Source organism: Cicer arietinum, chromosome 6 (genome assembly GCF_000331145.2).
Source record: "Cicer arietinum cultivar CDC Frontier isolate Library 1 chromosome 6, Cicar.CDCFrontier_v2.0, whole genome shotgun sequence".
NCBI lineage: Eukaryota > Viridiplantae > Streptophyta > Magnoliopsida > Fabales > Fabaceae > Cicer > Cicer arietinum.
This window is the reverse complement of record NC_021165.2, coordinates 13,986,190-14,006,192: the sequence shown is the minus strand read 5'-3', so window position 1 is coordinate 14,006,192 and position 20,003 is coordinate 13,986,190. Positions and strand designations below refer to the sequence as shown.

The following is a 20,003-nucleotide window of genomic DNA, read 5'->3' as shown; positions in this document are numbered from 1 at the left end:
ACTCTTTCTTTTCTTTGGTGTTAAAAAAAAAAACATAGAAACTACCCCGAATAATATTTTTTTATCAAGAATATGTTTTTAGCAATTCTTAGTAGAGTACGAGATCCAATTGAAAACAAAGTTATGAATTCATGAGTTTTTGTATTGCATAGAAAAGCTGAAGAGGTTTTCAATATATTTGATTAAAAGTGTCCATCGGACATTTTCATTTAATATTTTTAATAGAGTGAGATTATTTTTTATTTAAAAAAAAAAAGAAAGGAAATTGAGTTGAAGAAATAAAGTGAAAGAAAATTGAAAGGGGAACAGGGTGGAAGGAGAGTAGTTGAAGAAAGAATGGGTCGGTGTAGGCGTGTGGACAAAACACGAACGAACCAACCAACTCCTCCAAACATGTTGTCTAAACCCAGTTCCACTTTTTCTTCGGTCAAATAAATAAGCCGCACCCATTCTCCATTCGTTGCATTATTATTTAATAATAATAGTATTCCATTCCCATTCCCATTCGCACTTGCACCCTATCACACTCATTCCTTTACCTTCCAATCTACCATTACATTCTCCATGGCGGCCCTCGCTGCCTCATCCTCCGCCGCTACTCTTCCCTCCTCCGTCAAATTCTCTTCCCCTTCTCAATTTCCTAATTCTACCACCTTCACCCCCCATCGACTATCTCTCACCCCCAAATGCACCCTTCGTTCCGAAAACACCCTTCCCCAAAACGCCATCGTTTCCAAACCTTCTCCTCTCGAGTTACTCAAAACTTCTTCTGCCGACAGTAACTCCTCCTCCTTTATTGTTTCATTGCGATCACATTATGAAATAAATAATAAATTATAATAATTGTTGAGCTGAGCGAGTTTTGTTTTTGTGTGTTAGGGTATACGAAGGAGAAGAGCAGCATCATTGTGATTGGACTCAACATTCACACTGCTCCCGTTGAAATGCGTGAGAAGCTTGCAATTCCAGAAGCACAGTGGCCTCAAGTTATTCAGGAGCTTTGTGCTCTCAATCATATTGAAGAAGCCGCTGTTCTCAGCACTTGTAATCGAATTGAGATATATGTTGTTGCTCTCTCTCAACACCGTGGTGTTAGAGAAGTCACCGATTGGATCTCTAAGGTATACCTATTTATCTCGCCTCTGCTAACCCTGTTTTCCATAAATTACTTAATTAAGCGCTTTAGCATCATGTAAGTGCTAATGTTAATTTATTTCTATTACCAAAGATAAAATAAAGTCAAACTGGTTCTATAAGTTATTCTGGAGGGCTTATGTATATTAGCTTTACACAGCTTATGAATATGTCATTAGTTGTTTCCATAAGCTCCTCTAAATACTCTCATGAGGGTTTATGTTAGTAGATAATCTCAAATAAGTCAATTGAAACTGAGCATAATATATATTGTTTTGATGTAAGAGATTGACTCATTTTTTGTATCATTGTTTTAATAACTTTGCAGTTAAGTGGGGTTTCGGTACCTGAGATTTGTAAGCACCAGATCTTGTTGTATAATAAGGATGCCACACGACATCTTTTTGAAGTAGCTGCCGGTCTCGACTCCCTTGTTCTTGGGGAGGGTCAAATTCTTTCTCAAGTTAAACAAGTTGTTAAATCTGGACAAGGAGTGCCTGGTTTTGATAGGAAAATCAGTGGTTTGTTCAAACAGGCTATCTCTGTTGGAAAACGGGTTCGAACTGAGACTAACATTTCATCGGGATCGGTTTCTGTTAGTTCAGCTGCTGTGGAGTTGGCGCTTATGAAGTGTTCAAAATCTTCCTTTGACAACGATAGAGTGTTGGTAATTGGGGCGGGTAAGATGGGGAAACTTGTGATCAAACATTTGACTGCTAAAGGGTGTCGAAAAATGGTGGTTGTTAACAGAACTGAAGAGAAAGTCAATGCCATTAGGCAAGAGTTGAAGGATATTGACATAGTATTTAGACCTCTTTCTGAGATGTTGGAATGTGCTGCTGAGGCTGATGTAATCTTCACCAGCACTGCATCTGAGTCCCCTTTGTTCTCAAAAGAGAATGTGCAGATGCTTTCTCCGGTTGGCCAAGGTGTGAGAAGACGACTTTTTGTTGATATATCTATTCCAAGGAATGTGGAACCAGGTGTGTCGGAGCTGGAAAGTGCACTAGTGTACAATGTGGATGATCTTCGGGAAGTTGTTGCTGCTAACAAGGAGGATAGACACCAGAAAGCTATGGAAGCACGGGGAATAATCCAGGAGGAATTGAATAAGTTTGATGCGTGGATAGACTCTCTTGAAACTGTTCCTACTATTAAGAAATTTAGAGCTTATGTTGAAAGGATTAGAGCCTCTGAGCTGGAAAAATGTTTGTCAAAGATGCGTGGTGATGTCTCCAAGGAACACAAAGAAGCAATGTATGCCCTTAGTATGGGTATTGTGAATAAGCTACTTCATGGTCCCATGCAGCACCTGAGGTGTGACGGGAATGATAATAATAGTCTTAGTGAAGTCCTTGAGAACATGCGTGCTCTTAACAGAATGTATGATCTTGAGACAGAAATATCCTTGATGGAAGAAAAGATCAGAGTCAAGATGGAACGGAGTCAGAAGTAAACTACTCTTGATCTTGAGACAGAAATATCCTTGATGGAAGAAAAGATCAGAGTCAAGATGGAACGGAGTCAGAAGTAAACTACTCTTAAAATGTTTTTCGATTAATGCGATTCCCATGGTGGCTGAAAGCCTCACCATTTTGTACATTACAGTAATATCTTGACGCCCTTAGGAGACTCATTCTTTTTAATCATTCTTTTTTTAACATTATACGAAGGGGAATAGACATTGGTGTCCCCATACTGAATATTGTGAGTGTAGTTGAAGAAGATTCATGCTCCTCATGACAAGAGGTGGTTCTTGTATTTTTAATTGTTAACATTGCAATTTGCAAGTGCTGATTTTTAATATTAGTCTGAGAAGCTGTTTTCAAACATCTTATCACTTTTTCTGTCAATCTTTGGGTCATGATTTGCCTTACAAATTTGGATGGTAAGACAACCACAACTTTGCTGATTGTTTCAGGAGACTTTGTGATAAATGCAAGAGTGGAATATGATCTTCTAATCATTAATTAAAATATACACAAGTTTAGTTCATTCTGTTCTTCCCTAATCTGTATTTCTTGGCAATTTATCATGCAAATATTCATTCTCAAATTAACTCCTGGTGGCTCACAAAAACTGGTTGATAAAGGGATCTAAGGCCATACTCAACTTGCGTTTCCCCTCTCCTTCACCCCTTCCCTACAATGCCATTCTCCGATCTCTCTCCTTTCCTATGATCTTGAGACAGAAATATTCTCAAATCCTTATACCAACACCATTCAATTTAAAAGAAATCGGTTACCAACGGTTTCACAACTAGTCAACTGCTACAACAGAGCAAGACAAGCCTAGAACAAAGTTAATAGAGTCACTGCCACAAGTTTGATTTTGGCTAGTCCGTCAACATTAGTGTACTGGTCGCTTGTGTTCACAATTAATGGAGAATCATTCAATTGTTCATCAGCATCAATAACTTGATGATTTTGCCTTGTTTGTTGAAGAGGGCTTTAAAATGTTGAGAAATGTAATTCCGCTAGCAATTGGTTCTCAAAGTGTTGTTTACCTACCATAAAATGTTTTCATATATATTCACACTCCACAATCCAAAGCCCTCGGGCAATCTTTCAGGCACTATTTTCACTTATAACTCCCTAAAGACTATGTTTTCCAATTACGAGCATTTGCACAAGAGGAACAAATAGAGAGTGAAAACCAGCATAGAATACAAGGGCCATGAGAACAATATTTTCTGTGAGATGCACCGGTGCACCACTAAAAAGTAGCGTACCGAATTACTGGACTCCAACAAGCTTAAGTTAAATGACCGGCCAAACAAAGCTTTTTAATTAAATAAAGGGTTAACACATTTACTACTTAATAAAATTTACCTTCACAAGCTTATCAGTCTAATGTAATGCACTACCTAAATATCAAAATTTTGAATAAAAGATTCCACAATCAATAGTATTAGTTGAATGAAATAATTCAATGCTAATATTTGACAAGGCCCTATGATGAAATGAACTTAAAAAGTTAAAAGGAAGTCGCTTTTGATATAGCTTCTGCTCGGGAAAATTAGTGGCTGTCTCCCATCTTTAGAAGTTGAAGAACAAAGATTTTCTCCCATCCAACATCAGCATTTGACATTTCATGCTCAACTCGAGATTCTCTTACATTGGTCCCAGCACTGAGCAGCATGCCCCTCAACATCTCCAGTGGAAAATTTCAGTATGGTATATGATATGCAAGATTTAATTTGACAGCATCTCAATTTTTTATAACCTACCAGTTCTTCCAATACCATCAAGGATCAGTTGTGATAAAATATCAACCCATGTGTCAGGGACACCCGGCAGACACCAATGCATGCAATCCTGACCCCAAATTGCAACTGCATCCTTCCTTCCTAGCCATATTGCCGGATGAGCATCAGCTCTAAACTCACTTAAATGTGTCAAGTCAAGCAATTGGATGCTTGTGTCTTGTAATATTTCTTCAATCACAGAATTCATCTGTCTTGCCTCCTTGTTAACTCCGTTGTTCCTGGGTTCAAACCACGAGTCAAGCTGTTCAGGTATTAGTATCTTGTTCTTTAGGCCAATGCTTGAAAATGTACGGGGCAGAGAACAAAATGGAACAAGTCTATCAGAAAACAAGAAACATTCAAGCCATTTAAAAAAATCATATGCATGGTAGCGTTTGATGTTCGTGCATATTATGCAGGTAGATGGCAACGAAATTTGGGAAAATAAACTTCAAGGCATAAAATTAAGGTAAATTTTAGAATGCACACCTCATTCTCCTCAAGTGGCTTGTTGAACAAGCAGCTACCGTTTTGATTCCAATCTCCACCATAAAAATGCCTTGGGGATTGTAAACGCCAGAACTTAAGTGTCTTTCTAGGAAATTCTTTTTCTATGTATGTGATCATGTTACCAAGAACAACTTTCAGTCCTTCCAACATCCCAAGTGGAGGAACTATTGGTTGTCCTGCTTTATAGAAGACAAGAGGTTTCTCCTTCGGGAACTTGTCATAATTCCACCTATTAAAGACAAAATCAAGAATGACTCAGTTTGGATTAACTTCTACCTTATAGGAACACTTTAACTAAAACAAGTATTTAGTTTCAAATTCATGATAAGTTTATTATAAATTATGGTTGTTTATGTAGAAGCTAAATCAGAAATTTCTGAACAATTTGAGGTGCAGGCGTTGATTTCAACTTATGAGAGAAGCTATTAGTCAAACTTCTCATGGTTATTACAAGATTACTTCAACATACATCTGTATCTATATTCTCAATCATCCGAAAGGTTGACAAAAATAATAAGGCAACCTAAAATTAACTCGACTTCATCAGAGTATATGTTGCTATAAGTAATAATCTCTTTTAGTTGTTTCAGTGTTTTCATTATATTTACTTAATTCATTCAACTTTTTAGCAATGCATACTGGCAGTAAAAACTAAAACTATTATTCAAGTGTACTGCATCATCCAAAAGTTTTAAGATTGACGAAAAATTATAAAGAATTACCAATGACCAGTATTAAACACCAGGACATCATAGAAACCTGCAATTTTAGCCCATTCATCTGCAGGAACATCAACGTCAACTCGATTCACACCTTCTGATCCATCTTGCTTCCCAGCTTCAGTTTGCTTTGGCTGCCACCTTTGATTAATCAGTAATTAGCACATAAGGTTGCCATTTCAAAAATTATAACGAAGAAACAAAGTAAAACAAGACAATTAACTAGTACCGAAGCACTAACATAGACATCTGACACTGACAGGTAACCACCACTAATAATTTTAGAAAATAAAAGTAATTAAATGTGTCTGGGAAGAAGTGTATGGAGTACATAGCATAATATAATTCCCTTAAATTTCACCTACCAAATACAATCTATATGCAAAATTCTGAAGTTTAAAAACAAAAAACAAAAAACAAAAAAAGTTGGTAAATGAGAATGTTACTGATATTTGGAGAGCAAAACCGCACGATGATAACCAACAGTGACATTGAATTTGGGAAAATATGCACCCCTCCAAGCACCCTTCTTTTTCCATCTGCGTGCTCCTTCATCAGCAATTCTAAGAATGCAAAGAAACGAAGCCAAGAAATTCTCATTGAGAGAATCCCCAACGAACCCAACATTCTGATTTCTCATCAGACCCAGAAACCGAAACGGGTCGATCCGAGGCAAATCGCAGCCACGTGGCACCCATTTCCATGAATTAATGAAGCTCATATTTTGCCTCTGGTTTCTGATGCAATTCCATGCGTTTCGATGGAAGGGGCAGGTTTCGTCGTAGAGTGGGGTGTGATTGGGATCTAAAACCCAGTTGCCTTTAAAGAGGTTACAGTTGGAGATTGCAAGTGATTGTGAGGTTGAAGAAGAAGAAGAAGAAGAGAGGAATGAAGAGAAGAAACAGAGAGATGCAAGTGTTAGTAAGATGAGGAAAGGGAAGAGATGCGAAGGTAGCTTTGGGAACATTCTTGTAATGCTGGGATTGGATCCATGCCCACACTGTGTGCTCGGTTGTAGGGATTAAAACATTTCCTCTTTCAACTAAGAGACTCAATTTTTTCAATTCAAGAAATTATATATTTTTTGGTTTAAGTGTTTTTGCTCAAATATTAAAATAAATTATAAATGTATAATCAAAACACAAAATAATAATACTAAAACTTACGTGTAATAAAAGATAAATATCAAGTTTAATTTAAAAGAAAAAGTTAGTCATTCAATAATACATAGATAGGTTAAGTTACAACACTCAATGGATTTATAATTTTATTATATAATAAAAGATTTTACAAAAAAGCCATATGTCATATATACAAATAATTTTATATTTAATTTAAAAGATAAATCAAATTCATTTTAAATTTATAATATTTAATTAAAATAATTTGATTTTATGAAAGTAATAGATATTTATTTGGTCGAATATGAGTTATATACTTTAATATTTTATGTAATTATGTATTTTTAGAAAAAAACAATTTAAAAAAATTAGAATATAAATTAAATTTAATTAATAAAAAATATTTGTGTCGTATATAATTCTGATATTAAATTTAAATTAATATATTATAATTATCTCATATTTATCTTGATGATGAAGAAAAATCTAAATTTTACAAAATTTACAAATAACAAAAATATGTGTCATCTCATGTATGAATTGCAGTGATCTCCAATTACTACTTGAATGGTTCATTTCCGGAAAACATCGTGAAGCGTAAACAACTTTATAGTTAGATTATTATATTTGTTATCATTTTTATATTACAACATTACAAATAATAATATTCTTTATATATAAATATTTGTCAATAGTCTTTATAATAAGATTAAATTAATATATGTAATTTAAATATAAAAGCATCTCTTTGTTTAAATCCCTATCATTATTTACAAGCTTTTCAAATTTTCTAAATGTAAGCTAACAAAATAATTTGTCATTTTTTATTGCTAGAAAACAAACTCAAAATGATGAATAAGTTGAGAATGCAAAATTTGATAAAACACTTTGAATACCTAAGCATACCAAAATACTCGGCCATACTCATGCAAACATATGACATTTAAATAATAAATGTTGTAATGTTTCCACCTTATCACATCCAACTACACACCCAAGAGATTGATTATCCACGTGCTTCCTCCACCTTCAAGCCTCCCCATGAACTCTCCACCCAAACCTAAACATATCCATCAACAGCATAGTTTTTCCTCCACCAAACTAAACAACTTAAATTCATCACATGACGCCCTCCCCGCCTGGAGGTAACATAATCCCTCCTTTTATTGGGATTACATATGTTTTTATCTTGCAAAATGAACTTTTGATTTTACTCATAGTAAAATATTTTATTTGTTTTTTATCTTAGAAAATTATGTGTACATTCATAACTCCATAGACACTTTAAGTGATAGAGAGTAATGTGATAAGTAGATAATATAATAGAAAAGATTGAGAGTAATGAATGATATTAAGATAATATTCTTTTAATTATTAATTTTATTTCTATTTAATTTATGAATATAGTCATTTAAGAGCTTTTTCATTTTTACAAAATATGAAAATTTAATATTTGTTTCTATCATCATATATCATATGATATCGCGATGAAAGATCATGTAACCTTCATAAGTGATACCTAATAATGTATGCGACTTCTCAACAAAAAAATTATTGAGTCACACAACGAATTCTATATAATGATCCTAAAATGATTATGAATGATAAATAACAATGATTTATAGTTTTAGAATAATAAAAAATAAAAGAATTATTTGAAAATATTTATTTATAGATAGATAGATACAATTTAATAAAGGAATATATATATGGATATGCAGCAATAACTAATGTGATTAATGGAAATGGAAATAAACAAGTAACAAGTTGACATCCAGCAGTACTGTAAGCAGCGAGCGAGAAGAAGAAAAAGAAAACAACCACATATAGCAAAATAATAATAATAATATAAAAAATAAAAAACTACAGCGCACTCACTCAATCAATCACAACACAAAGATTCCTCTTGTTCCCGCTTTCTCTCTCGATCTGCTACTGCTAGGGTACGTTACGTTGCGTTGCAACCAACTTCTTCTTTCTCTATTCCTCGATCCTCTAAATATCTTATTGTTGTTATGCGTTTCTTTCTTCTTGATTCAACCGTTGACTGTATCTGATTTGTGTTCATTTATCAGACTCCGAGCAGTATGGATTGCAGCGTCGGTACGTGTTTGTTTCCGTTACATCGTTCCAAAACCATTCACCTTGTGAGGCACGCGCAAGGGATTCACAATGTGGAAGGAGACAAAAACTACAAAGCGTACTTGAATCCTGAATATTTCGATGCGCATCTTACTCCCCTTGGATGGCAACAAGTTGATAATTTGCGTAACCATGTTCACTCTTCTGGATTGATAAACAAGATTGATCTCGTTATTACTTCTCCTTTGATGAGGTATTACTTTCATTACTTATTATTATTTTTGCAATTGTTCATTTCATTTACTCACCTTATTAATTAAATCCTCCAATCATATGTATTATCTATGAACACCGGGACACACCTTCGATAAGAGATTTTGGTGCTATAGAATTATTATCGGCTTTGTGTGGTTCTAGTTCAATTGGAAATGTTGACTTTTGTGGATGTATTCACAATTTTATTCATATTTGATAACGCAAGTAATCTTTGGGAACATATCAAATGTCATTGACTTATGGGAATTTAAATAATGTATTTTCATCATATTTTCCGTTCAATTTAATTTTGATACACTGTTGGTGTATCAAAGCATCACAACCAATTATATATGTGACTTTAGAAGTGCTTCCGAATTATGATTAAAATCAAATGTCTTTAAAGATTTGACGGTTATGATTGATTGTAAATTTTTTTTACATTAATTGTATATAAAAATTAAATCAATTTTCATTTTATGTGTTTGAGTTATATTATATGAAATATGGTTCTTGAAAGTTAGTCCTTCCGTTGGTTGATGGTAATGCCAATGTGAAATGTCATTCGGATTTGAATCCTCTCATGTTTGGATCAAACATGAGGGGATTATGTTCATCATCTCACGGTTAAAATGCATTGAGATTTACAACTTAAAAAGAATATAAGCAGGATCCAATGCATTTCAATGTTAAATTGTCAACTAGATTGCTTACATGGAATCCTTGTATGAAATCATTGCTTTTTACATCGTAAACATTGAAATTTTCTCAGCCATTTTCATCTGTAACCGAATAGGCAATATTGTTTGGCGATTTCATGTAGGCAATCTAGACGCAAAAACAATTTTGATGATCTCTTACACAAACAAAAAGGAGGAAATGGTTATTTTTGTGCCTATCTCTCTCCTAACACGAGGGAGAAAAGAAGGGAGGAAAATGAGAGGATCAAAATCCTTTAACATCTCACATCAGCTTTTTCTTTACAGCACTTTTCACAGACTTGACAGAGTGATTTGCTTCCTATTATGTTACCAATTCGTGACTTTTAAGGACCAATTTTTGTAGATGTGCACTTTTAGAGACTTAAAGTAACACAGGCCGTCACTTTTAGATCCTATCCCTATTGTGCTTTTATTTCCTCAAGAATAAAAATGGGATCCTAAAGGCAGTCAAATATATTTTGCCTGCGAAAATTACTTTGTAACTATGTTGAGGCAAAAAACAGTCTTTAACTTGTTTGATTGATACAAATACTTATGGCTTCAGGACTATGCAAACAGCTGTTGGAGTATTTGGTGGTGAGGGCTACACTGATGATAAAACGGATGTGCTGCCGCTTATGGTGGCAAATGCAGGAAATAGCTTTCGTGGTGCAATTTCAAGTCATAATTGCCCACCAATTGTTGCTGTTGAGCTTTGCCGTGAACATTTGGTATGCAACTCTACATTCTGAACATATTTTTACCTGTTTCGAGTGTGTGTGTTATGCTGGTACATGTGCTAGAGTTAATTAACAAGTTCAACACTCATCTCAGCATGGCAGGTTGTTTGTCGTGGTCATAACAATCTTTTTACTATTAACATAGCGCCTGCTGCCTGCAAACCCACCATTAGGTTGGAGTCTTACTTTTCAGAGGGAGGAGGGGAATATTAAGGATATTATTACTTCACAATTAATAGGCTTTATCCTGTAATTCCTGTTTTATGCTGATAGTAGAACATAGAGCTAGAGTAGAGTGTATAAATGCAGACTTACTAACCAGTATTACATGTTAGTCCCATTCCCGTTTATTTTATTCTTGCTTGGTTTTGGCTAATAGATAGGAGGCTTAACTTTAGACATGCAGAACAAATACAAACATGAACCTCAAGGCTGTTTCTGTATATTTGTTTTGTATGTAGTGTGGGTAATGAAACCAAAATCTATAGTACAATGATTTACATTGAATGTAGCTTTTCAGATTCAATGTTCATTTTCAAAAATAAAAATAAATTGTTTGGTTTTGGATAAAAAATGTAATAATTTAATAACTTTTTGAGATGTAGGAACTTTGATATTATTGGTGCCACTGCAAAATACTATGGGCACAGGCGGATATATTGCAGAGGAATACAAAAGATAACATGTTCAGGGATTTGAGAATGGAACAAAGGATGGGAAACTCAACTGTAGTCTAAAAGAGATCTCTATATTGAAGAGACAATTATTTCAGTTGGAAAAGTATCCGAGTGACATTAAATATATGGAAAGGATTCATTTTGTGTTGCAGATGTGGTTTTAATTACTCAAATGTAGATCTAGCTTCTTCAATTTTAATGAGTGTAACCAAATCTGTTTCAAACTTTAGCCCAATCAGATGTATATAAATTAGTAATAAAGGAGAAATGATGCAATCAATTCATATATATCCTGCTTCGTTATTTTCTTTTTCCCAACTACAAATTATCAGAAGTATATCTTTTATGAGCAAATAGGGTTTCTTAGTCTTGATAATAGTATTGACATATCATATCACATATGAATTTTGAACCTTACAAATTTCTCCACATTTTTCCTCATGTAGGGAGTTCATCCCTGTGACAGAAGAAGAAGTGTTGGCGAGTATCAGTTTCTTTTTCCTGCTGTTGATTTTTCACTGGCAAGTGCTTATTCTTCACGTGCCTGAATGCTTGTGGTTTATAATTTTATAGAAGATAGCTTATAACTTATTCCTGTCTTGAGCTTTATAAAGGTTAGCCAACATTTGATTGTTGCATTTGGGTTTATATTAGTCTCTTCAAGTGTTCGTTTCAGATAGACAGTGATGAGGATGTTTGGTGGAAGGATAATGTGAGAGAGACAAAGGAGGAACTCGCAGCTAGGGGGCTGAAGTTCTTGAACTGGTATGTGTGCGTTATTACATATAATCCAAAACCTCCAATCCAAGCAAGATTTTGTTAATACTGCTTGTGAGAAACACTGAAATTGAATATGAATGTATCAACAAGTTAATAAAGATCTACAATCAGGCTGTTTGGTGTCAGATTTCATCCAACACAAATGATATTTCACACATTCCTACACATTTTTCCAGAAGCTCCCCTTTACTTCCTTTTGACCATGGTTCCAACAGCAAGATAAAATTAACTTATCTTTACTGAAATATATTCTGAATTTCGGCATTTTACGATGTTTACTAGATATAGCAGCCTGTGTGTTAATGTAATTCTTGAGGCCGTCACTGAACTCTATTGTGATCATCGATGTTGGAAGATGATTTTATTTGTTTAATTTCTTCATCAGATATTTCAGCAAGCCGTCATTTATTAATTTGGATCACATTATTTATGTCCAAAGCTGTGACAAAAAACTAGATATCAACTTGTATTTCTTTTTCATATTAGAACTGATATATTTGTATTAATTCAAATATCAAATTATTATCATTAGTTGAAGATTCGCGTAGTAATATGTTCAGGAAAAACTTCTTTTGCTTTTTTAACTTGTCATTACTCTTATGAAAGAAACTGATAAGTGGTAATCCCCGCTCGTTGTGATATAATAATTCAAATTGCCATTAAATTTCTCATCACATTTGTTTCTTTTTTTTTTCACTTCATTTCAGGTTGTGGACACGAAAAGAGAAGGAGATAGCTATTGTGACACACAGTGGATTCTTATTTCACACTCTAACTGCGTTTGGAAATGATTGCCACCCCTTGGTGAAGAAAGAAATATCCCAGCAGTAAGCTCTCCAAACCTCGTTCCTCCAACCTAGTAATTTGTGATTAACTTGTTATATGAGGCACTGAGTTGTTGTTTCTTATGTAGTAGAGCACAGTTTTATTCGGTGCTTTAAATTCTTTAATTTGGGATCAAGTTCCTGCAACTGATAGTGTTAAACATGATGACACTTATTGGTAGCTATTCGTCAGTTTGTAGATTGAAGCAAATGATTGACTTATTTGGCATACCTTTGCAGCTATGCCAATTGTGAGCTTCGCTCCATGGTCCTTGTGGATAGAAGGTGAGTTTGCAAATACAACCTATATGATCTTTTTCCAAAATAAAAACTCTAATCTAACAAGGATTGGTTTTATATATGTTTTTCATCCAGTATGATAGGATCGGAGGCATCAACAACTAACTATCCAGGCAAGATACCTTCTGGGTTAGACAAACCTAGTGATGTTGTGGATGAAGAACATTGAGAAACAGGGGGCTTAGTTTTGCCACATGTATGTGTTTAGTCATTAGTGCCATTTAACATTGAACTGCTGGACATATAACCATTACTATTTGAAGATGATGACTCATATGAAATCTAACATGATTGTTTCAGATTTTACAAGGTGCTCAAGCCTTGCTGCTAAAGTTTCTTGTCTGCTAGAAATATTATTGGTAAATAGTTATTGAACCAAAGTTAAATATATCCATGTGGGCAATCAAAGGCTATGAGTATGGTAACGCAGTCAAAAATACTTTTTATTGGTCTTGGGGAAGTTTAAGAAGAGAACGTCTTCCCTTGTGTAACAAACATTTTTTTTTAAAACTACAATATCTTTCTAGACAATTGAAATCTATTGAATGGATTGATCTCTTATAACATATATTTTTCTACTACAAACACCACCGGCGTAATATCGAACATCTAGTTAAATGCTTAAGTGATTCAAATATTTAGCACTTACGTCATGCAAATACTATTTAACTTTATTTAATAATTGACCCAAGATTGATTCGCGTGCCTCACAAAAATTCCAGATCGTATTTTGTCGTCCACAATAAACATGTTTTTGCTTGCGGTTTTCCACAAAATCGTAATGGATAATATTAGTAACTCAGATTGCAACTTACATTTTCTGTTTCTGAAAAATGGATTCGAACATGTAGTTCCAAAAAGACCAAATTTTCACGTGAGCTGTATTATTCCAGATACAAGTGCAAACAAAAAGGTGAAGAAGAGAGAGAGGGTGCCCTGCCTTATAATTCAAAGGGAGAAGAGAGTATGATGATTCATACATAATCAATCAATCACGGTCTTATCCCTTCTAATTCTCAAAAACTCTCACTCTCTTAATCAATTCCATGCGCCATGCGGGTCCCCCTTCACCCTACTAACCAAAAAGTCCAGCTACTACAAGACATAATGTTATCCTCCCCGTGACAAACGCCCTTCTAACCTGATTTCAATCCACGTGCCCAAAGAATATGGCATAGCATTCACAACCGCAACACCCTCTCATCAAACCCCAAGCAACCAAACAGTGCGTTAGAAAAATATCAATAAAAATTTAAAAAGCAGAAAATAATTAAAAATTAATATTTATTAATTCATCAAAGCAGAAAAAACGACCCCTTCTTACTTTCTCTTTCGCGGGGTCTCCACTAAAGAAGCATAAAGCAAACACACTTGTGTGACACAGTTACAATTAATTGGTCTTCACTCTTCAAATGGAAACCTATCAATATCCACCGTCATATCCAGATTCCGGTAACTCATCGCCGCGTTCAAGAGATATTGATTTCGACAATCCAGCGTCATGGGAGGAGCAGCAGAACTACAAAGCCAAGTTCATGTGCAGCTACGGCGGGAAGATCCAACCACGCAGCCACGACAATCAGCTTTCCTACATCGGCGGCGACACCAAAATATTAGCCGTCGACCGCAACATCAAGTTTCAACACTTCTTCTCCAAACTCTCCTCCCTATGCGAAGCATCTCAACAAGATTTAAGCTTCAAGTACCAACTTCCGGGAGAAGAACTCGATGCTCTTATATCCGTCACAAACGAAGACGATCTCGAACACATGATGCATGAATACGATCGTCTCTATCGTCCTTCTTCAAAACCTGTTCGAATGAGGCTTTTCTTATTCATATCTCCGAATTCGGCTTCTGTTTCTCAACCCGACCCGCTTAAACCTCAATCCAACGTTGATTTCCTCTTCGGCCTCGAAAATAAAACCCTAGCTCCACCGCTTCACCCTCCTTCTTATGCTCCTTTGCCCGATCTTGTCGCTCCGACTCCTCAGTATCCGCCACGTGCACTCGCCGATGATAGGGTTGAGATTCAGGAGCAGTTACAGCGTTTGCAGGTTTCTGAGAATGAACAATCCTTGTATCGGAGAAGTGGAGATGGATTCTCCGGAGGTTATGCCGCGGCTCCCGGTGGCGATTATTACTTGCAGAAGATGTCAGAGAAAGTTGCACCGTCTAATTCGCCTACTGGTGTTCCTCATCCCGTGGGTTACTGGCCAGAAAAGCAATTTTCTACCGATAGTTTTTCGATTTCAGGGACGAACAATTCCGGTGGAGGTGACCAGCAGGTTTACATGATACCGGCGCCGGGGACATTCTATCACACAGCTCCGGTGATGCGTCCGCCGACAGCGCAGGTGAATCAGGGGTACTACGCGATGCAGGGAATGGTTTCTGATGGATACCGGGAACAGCAGGTGTACGGCGGTGTTCCGCCTCAGCAAGCAACGTTTTCATCAGCGGGTCAAGCACCGACTCAGCCGGTCAAACCCTCGGCGTATGCGGAAGGATACAATGTAGTTAGGCCAGGTGGTGTACCGGATAATGCGGGCGCTGCTGGGTATGCGCAGGTGGCGTATGATAGTGCAAGTGGGAGACATTTTTACTATACTGCGCCAGGAGGGATGGTCCACGCGCCGCAATACCAAGGGGTTGCTCCGGTTTTCAGCAATGACATGAGACCGACTACGGTTCCTGTGGGTCAGGATCCTAATAATAGAGGGGTAAGTAAGGGTTCACAAGGATCTGTGTGATTATTGCTGTCATTATGTCAAATAATACGCACGATATGCGTTGCTTCTCGAGATCGATATTATAAATTTAAATGATTGGAATATTGTTTTTTTTTGTTTTTTGTAATATTATTGCTATTTTTGTCAAAAAAGTGTCATTGCTATTGTTTAGATTTCCATCTACTACTATACTATTAAAACACGGTTCACATAATCCAACGTTTTTAAAGTGATTATCTACTTGTGAAAAGCAAATGCGTATTTATGCAATTGCAAACTGTGATAACTCTTATTCAAACTTAAAAAAGTGTCAAAATACCAGCGACGTTTCTAATCTACAAATCGAATGTATTTACTCAACACTTGAGTTGAGTGTGTGCATCAAAAGGAACAAAACTGTAGCAATCATGACACTTTCAATGCTTCCGTGATATTATTGTGGATTATGAGAGGTTTGCACATTCTCATATTGCACTAAAAGTAACACACAAGTGACTTGAATGGTATCAAAAAAATTAAAGTTAATTTTTTTTCTGTAAAATTTTATTATTTTATTTTTAATTTTTATAAATAGTTTTGTCAATTTATAGTTTTTAATTTTTTATTCTTAATTTTAAATCAATTATTCTATATCTTTTGAATTTTGAATAATAATTTCTAGTAATGTTTAACAATTATTTTTTAAAAGTTTAGAATTTTTTTATGAACAATGAATTAAATATGAATTTTTAAATTTTTATAAAAATTATTAAAATTAAAAAAGCCTTATTTAATTTATTTCGTTTGTTAAATTTTTTTAAATTTTTAAAGAATTTTTTTTATAATGTCTTAAACATTAATACATAAAATAATTCAAAAATTCAAAAGATAGACAATAATTTAATTAAAATCAGAGAATAAAAATAAATATTGAAAATTTTAAGGGGTTAAAAATTGACAGTTTTTATAAGGACTAAAACATAATTTTGAGATTTTATAAAACTAAAAACTTATTTAATCTAAATTATTAAGAGTCTATTTGATTCAATAACAATTTTAATAAAAGGAACATTGAAGACAGAAAATAGAGAAAATAGATATATGTTTGATTTAAAATAAAAAGAAAAAAAAATAGAAAAATGTTTAGTTTAAAACAGTAAAAAAGATAGAGAAAGATATTATAAATGGTTGTGTTTCGTTAAGAGATTAAAGAAATTTTAAATGATTGTTTGGTTCAAAAAGAGAGATTCTAATCTTGAGACTCAGCTATTATGAAGAGTGGTTTTTTTAGCTCAAATATTGATCATATCCAAACTATGTGTGACAAAACATATATATGGAGTGCTGCGAGAGGAGGTAGTGCATAGGGTTCCGGTATGGATATCCCAAATTCCCAATGTGGGAGGAAAATTTGTTTTTATGGTGGCTCTTTGATTAAGCAACCAAATTGGATAAATCATCAAATAGCCAAATTACAGGTTGAGTCTCTCTTCAGACTTACAACAAAAACATGAAATGACTGTCTTGTTTTATTTGATCAACAACGACACATAAAATATTAAACACTCTGGTATTTTTATTAAGTTATAGAGTATATATTGATTTGGAAAGTTGAAAAAAATGAAGGTGTTCAATGAGAACTGTTTACCGGTATTGTATTGACGAAGCCATTGATACCAACAATCTCTCTGCCCTTAGAAATTTACAATTTATTTGAAGTCTTAAAAGTTCTTTCCAAAGTAAAAAACCTTATTTGGCATATCAATAGACGATGTTTATATATAGAATGTACAAAAGACGGATTATGTTAGATTTGATCTGTCCCTTATTCAATTTTAATATATGATCGGATTAAATTAATTCATAATAAATTAAATATGATTAATTTATTCAAGACTAGTAATTTATAATATTATTTTATAAACTACAAATTATTAAGTTAGTAATACGATAGAAAATTTATTTAGAGAAAGTAAATCAATAATAACAAAAGATAATTATTTGTTCTTAAAAGTAATTTGGGACGGAAAGTATAATTCCAGATATAATCTGATTCTTTTTTTATCTTATCTTTGTCTTGTCTTTATTTTTTTTTTGAAGTGGATTAGATCCATTTCATTTCTTACGGATCAAGACAGATTCGCGGGATAGTCTTAGTCTTGTAGACCCCTATTTTCCTATTGCATTGTGGATTTTCCACAAAAATGAGTCCTATGAGATGATGGTTTAGAAAATAGCTCCTACCTATGTTTTGACTGCTCCATTAGTGCAAGATGTTGGCAAAGAATGGGGATATATGAGATAGTGAAACATGTTCGATCTTTTATTTATGATTTTATATTTGGCATTTTACAACACTTTGAGGACACTCAACACTTTAAAGAAGTAAAGTAGTCTGATATTGTCTATGTACATAGATTAAAATGTGTATAAGAGATGATTAAGAAAATTTTGTTCTTGCTACGATTCAATGGAAGTCTCCTATTTTGGTTGTTAGAAGTGGGGGAACCTTTATGGCTTACTTGTTGCTATGGAATGGGTGCAAGACTGTACAACTTGTGCATGTTGATTTCGAATTAGACTCCAAAATAAATGTTTATAAGTTTCTTAGTAATAAAGAGGATGTATCTAAATTCGGAGCAATATTATACGATTATATACGTTTTTTTTTTCTACCAAACTTACAAACTCTCGTGTTGAGTTTATTTAAAGACAAACAAATGAAATAGTTCACGTATTAATTAAAGTAATTATATATCTTTAACACGCATTCACTTTTTTTTTTATATTTAAATATGTATCCAACAAAATATTTGTAATGAAATGATATAATTTTACTTTTGTCAAAAGAATAAAATTTACATAAATAAAATAAAATAAAATCCATATACACCAAGAAAGTAAACTTTCGGATAGGAATATTTTGAAATAATAAGTTGTGATGAGAAAAATGGGGTGCAAAAAGCAACAGTTTTGTATTAATTCTACCAAGAAAGTGGACCCCTTTTGTATTATTGAGCCTTATAACCACGGTTGTAACCCAAAATGCCAATATAAGTAGAAAAATATTCTCTATACCCCACACCTAATCCCCCGACCCCCATATTTCAGAAAGTCTTATTTTACCCTTTTGTATTTTAATTGTTTTTTTTATAATAAATTTTTCAAAAACACAAACTATGATAGTTTCAAAATTGTAGAAAATTCAATTATCTAAACATACCTTTTTTTTATGATAAAAAACAGCTTTTTAAAAAATAAATTGTTTTTCCTTTTTAATTCAGAAAACTAAAAATTCATGTGTTTAGAGATAAAACTTTTTGGAAAAATCAATTTATTTTATTTTTTGGAACTTAATATAAAAAACTATTACATTTTGAATAACTCAATTTTGAGTTTTCAAGAATAAAAAATTTCGTATAGAAAATTGATATGAATAAATATTTTAAATTTATAAAGGTAAAATAATTTTATTTTATTTTTTATCTATCGTGAGGATAGGAGGTCCAATTAAGAGGATATAGAATATATATTTGAATAAAGTATGGAGCAAAGTTTTTGTTAATATGGAATTACATGCTAAGCTTCTCTAAGAGCATCTACAACGGTGAACTTAATATGGGTTCTTTATATGGGGTTCACTGTGCCACATCATCTTGAAGCAATTCACTCATTTTCTATTCCAACGGTGAACTCAACATGATTCAAGTTATACTATGCCACATCACCCTAAATCAACTCATTTATTTTTTACGGTTTAACTTTAAAAAAATCATATTATATTCCATTACTTTAATTTATACATTAATATTTAATTTTATGATAACTTAAAATGTTAATTTAAATGGAAAAATAAATAAAAAAGTAGTTAATAAAATTTTTAATAAACTTCTGTAAAAAAATTGTGAAGAAAAAGTATGAGTAACAAATTGTTTCTATTAATGAGCTAACAATCGTAATTAAAAGAGAAAAAAAGGCTAACGGTGGTATATTAACTAAAAAAAAGTTAATGGTTACAAAATTATTATTATTTAATAAATTAAAAAGAAGTTAACGGCTATAAATTAATAAAAAATGATAAATTTATTATTATTAATAAATTAATAAAAGGTAGCGATTATAATTATATTATTATTAAATTATAAAATTAGATAGAAAAAAGAAGAAAAACAAAGGTAACTGCTATGAAGCACCGTTCCTTC

General features: G+C 33.5%; 4 protein-coding genes across 12 annotated transcripts; 3 read left to right on the top strand and 1 right to left on the bottom strand.

Moving 5' to 3' along the window:
• Positions 1-316: 316 nt before the first annotated feature.
• LOC101493972 (glutamyl-tRNA reductase 2, chloroplastic-like) lies at positions 317-2,966 on the top strand. The gene is made up of 3 exons (XM_004504820.4): positions 317-778; positions 880-1,121; positions 1,463-2,966. The coding sequence occupies exons 1-3, from the start codon at positions 565-567 to the stop codon at positions 2,588-2,590; spliced, it is 1,584 nt and encodes a 527-aa protein (XP_004504877.1). The 5' UTR covers positions 317-564; the 3' UTR covers positions 2,591-2,966.
• A 932-nt stretch (positions 2,967-3,898) lies between these two features.
• Positions 3,899-6,669, bottom strand: LOC101493441 (protein trichome birefringence-like 12). Of its 4 annotated transcripts, none has more exons than XM_004504818.4 (4): positions 6,057-6,665; positions 5,614-5,751; positions 4,871-5,120; positions 3,899-4,643 (listed from the first exon to the last, which is right to left on the bottom strand). In XM_004504818.4, exons 1-4 carry the CDS (start codon positions 6,575-6,577, stop codon positions 4,353-4,355), a joined length of 1,200 nt encoding a protein of 399 aa, XP_004504875.1. In that variant the 5' UTR covers positions 6,578-6,665; the 3' UTR covers positions 3,899-4,352. The 4 variants fall into 4 exon arrangements, with proteins under 4 accessions (XP_004504875.1, XP_004504876.1, XP_027191327.1 ...); XM_004504819.4 differs by having other exon boundaries at positions 4,469-4,620; positions 6,057-6,668; XM_027335526.2 differs by having other exon boundaries at positions 4,543-4,680; positions 6,057-6,668.
• Positions 6,670-8,468: 1,799 nt separating this feature from the next.
• On the top strand, positions 8,469-13,656 carry LOC101492781 (phosphoglycerate mutase-like protein 1). 6 transcript variants are annotated; one of them, XM_012717002.3, is made up of 9 exons: positions 8,469-8,674; positions 8,807-9,066; positions 10,335-10,500; positions 11,633-11,707; positions 11,863-11,951; positions 12,674-12,793; positions 13,031-13,075; positions 13,166-13,286; positions 13,391-13,656. In XM_012717002.3, the coding sequence occupies exons 2-8, from the start codon at positions 8,819-8,821 to the stop codon at positions 13,257-13,259; spliced, it is 837 nt and encodes a 278-aa protein (XP_012572456.1). In that variant the 5' UTR covers positions 8,469-8,674; positions 8,807-8,818; the 3' UTR covers positions 13,260-13,286; positions 13,391-13,656. The 6 variants fall into 6 exon arrangements, 5 of the variants coding, with proteins under 5 accessions (XP_012572456.1, XP_012572455.1, XP_073225976.1 ...); XR_001144099.3 differs by lacking the exon at positions 13,391-13,656 and having other exon boundaries at positions 12,984-13,075; positions 13,166-13,184; XM_012717001.3 differs by lacking the exon at positions 13,391-13,656 and having other exon boundaries at positions 13,166-13,389.
• Positions 13,657-14,376: 720 nt separating this feature from the next.
• On the top strand, positions 14,377-15,993 carry LOC101493112 (uncharacterized). Its single transcript, XM_004504817.4, has one exon. It carries the CDS (start codon positions 14,503-14,505, stop codon positions 15,841-15,843), a length of 1,341 nt encoding a protein of 446 aa, XP_004504874.1. The 5' UTR covers positions 14,377-14,502; the 3' UTR covers positions 15,844-15,993.
• The last annotated feature ends 4,010 nt before the right edge of the window (positions 15,994-20,003 follow it).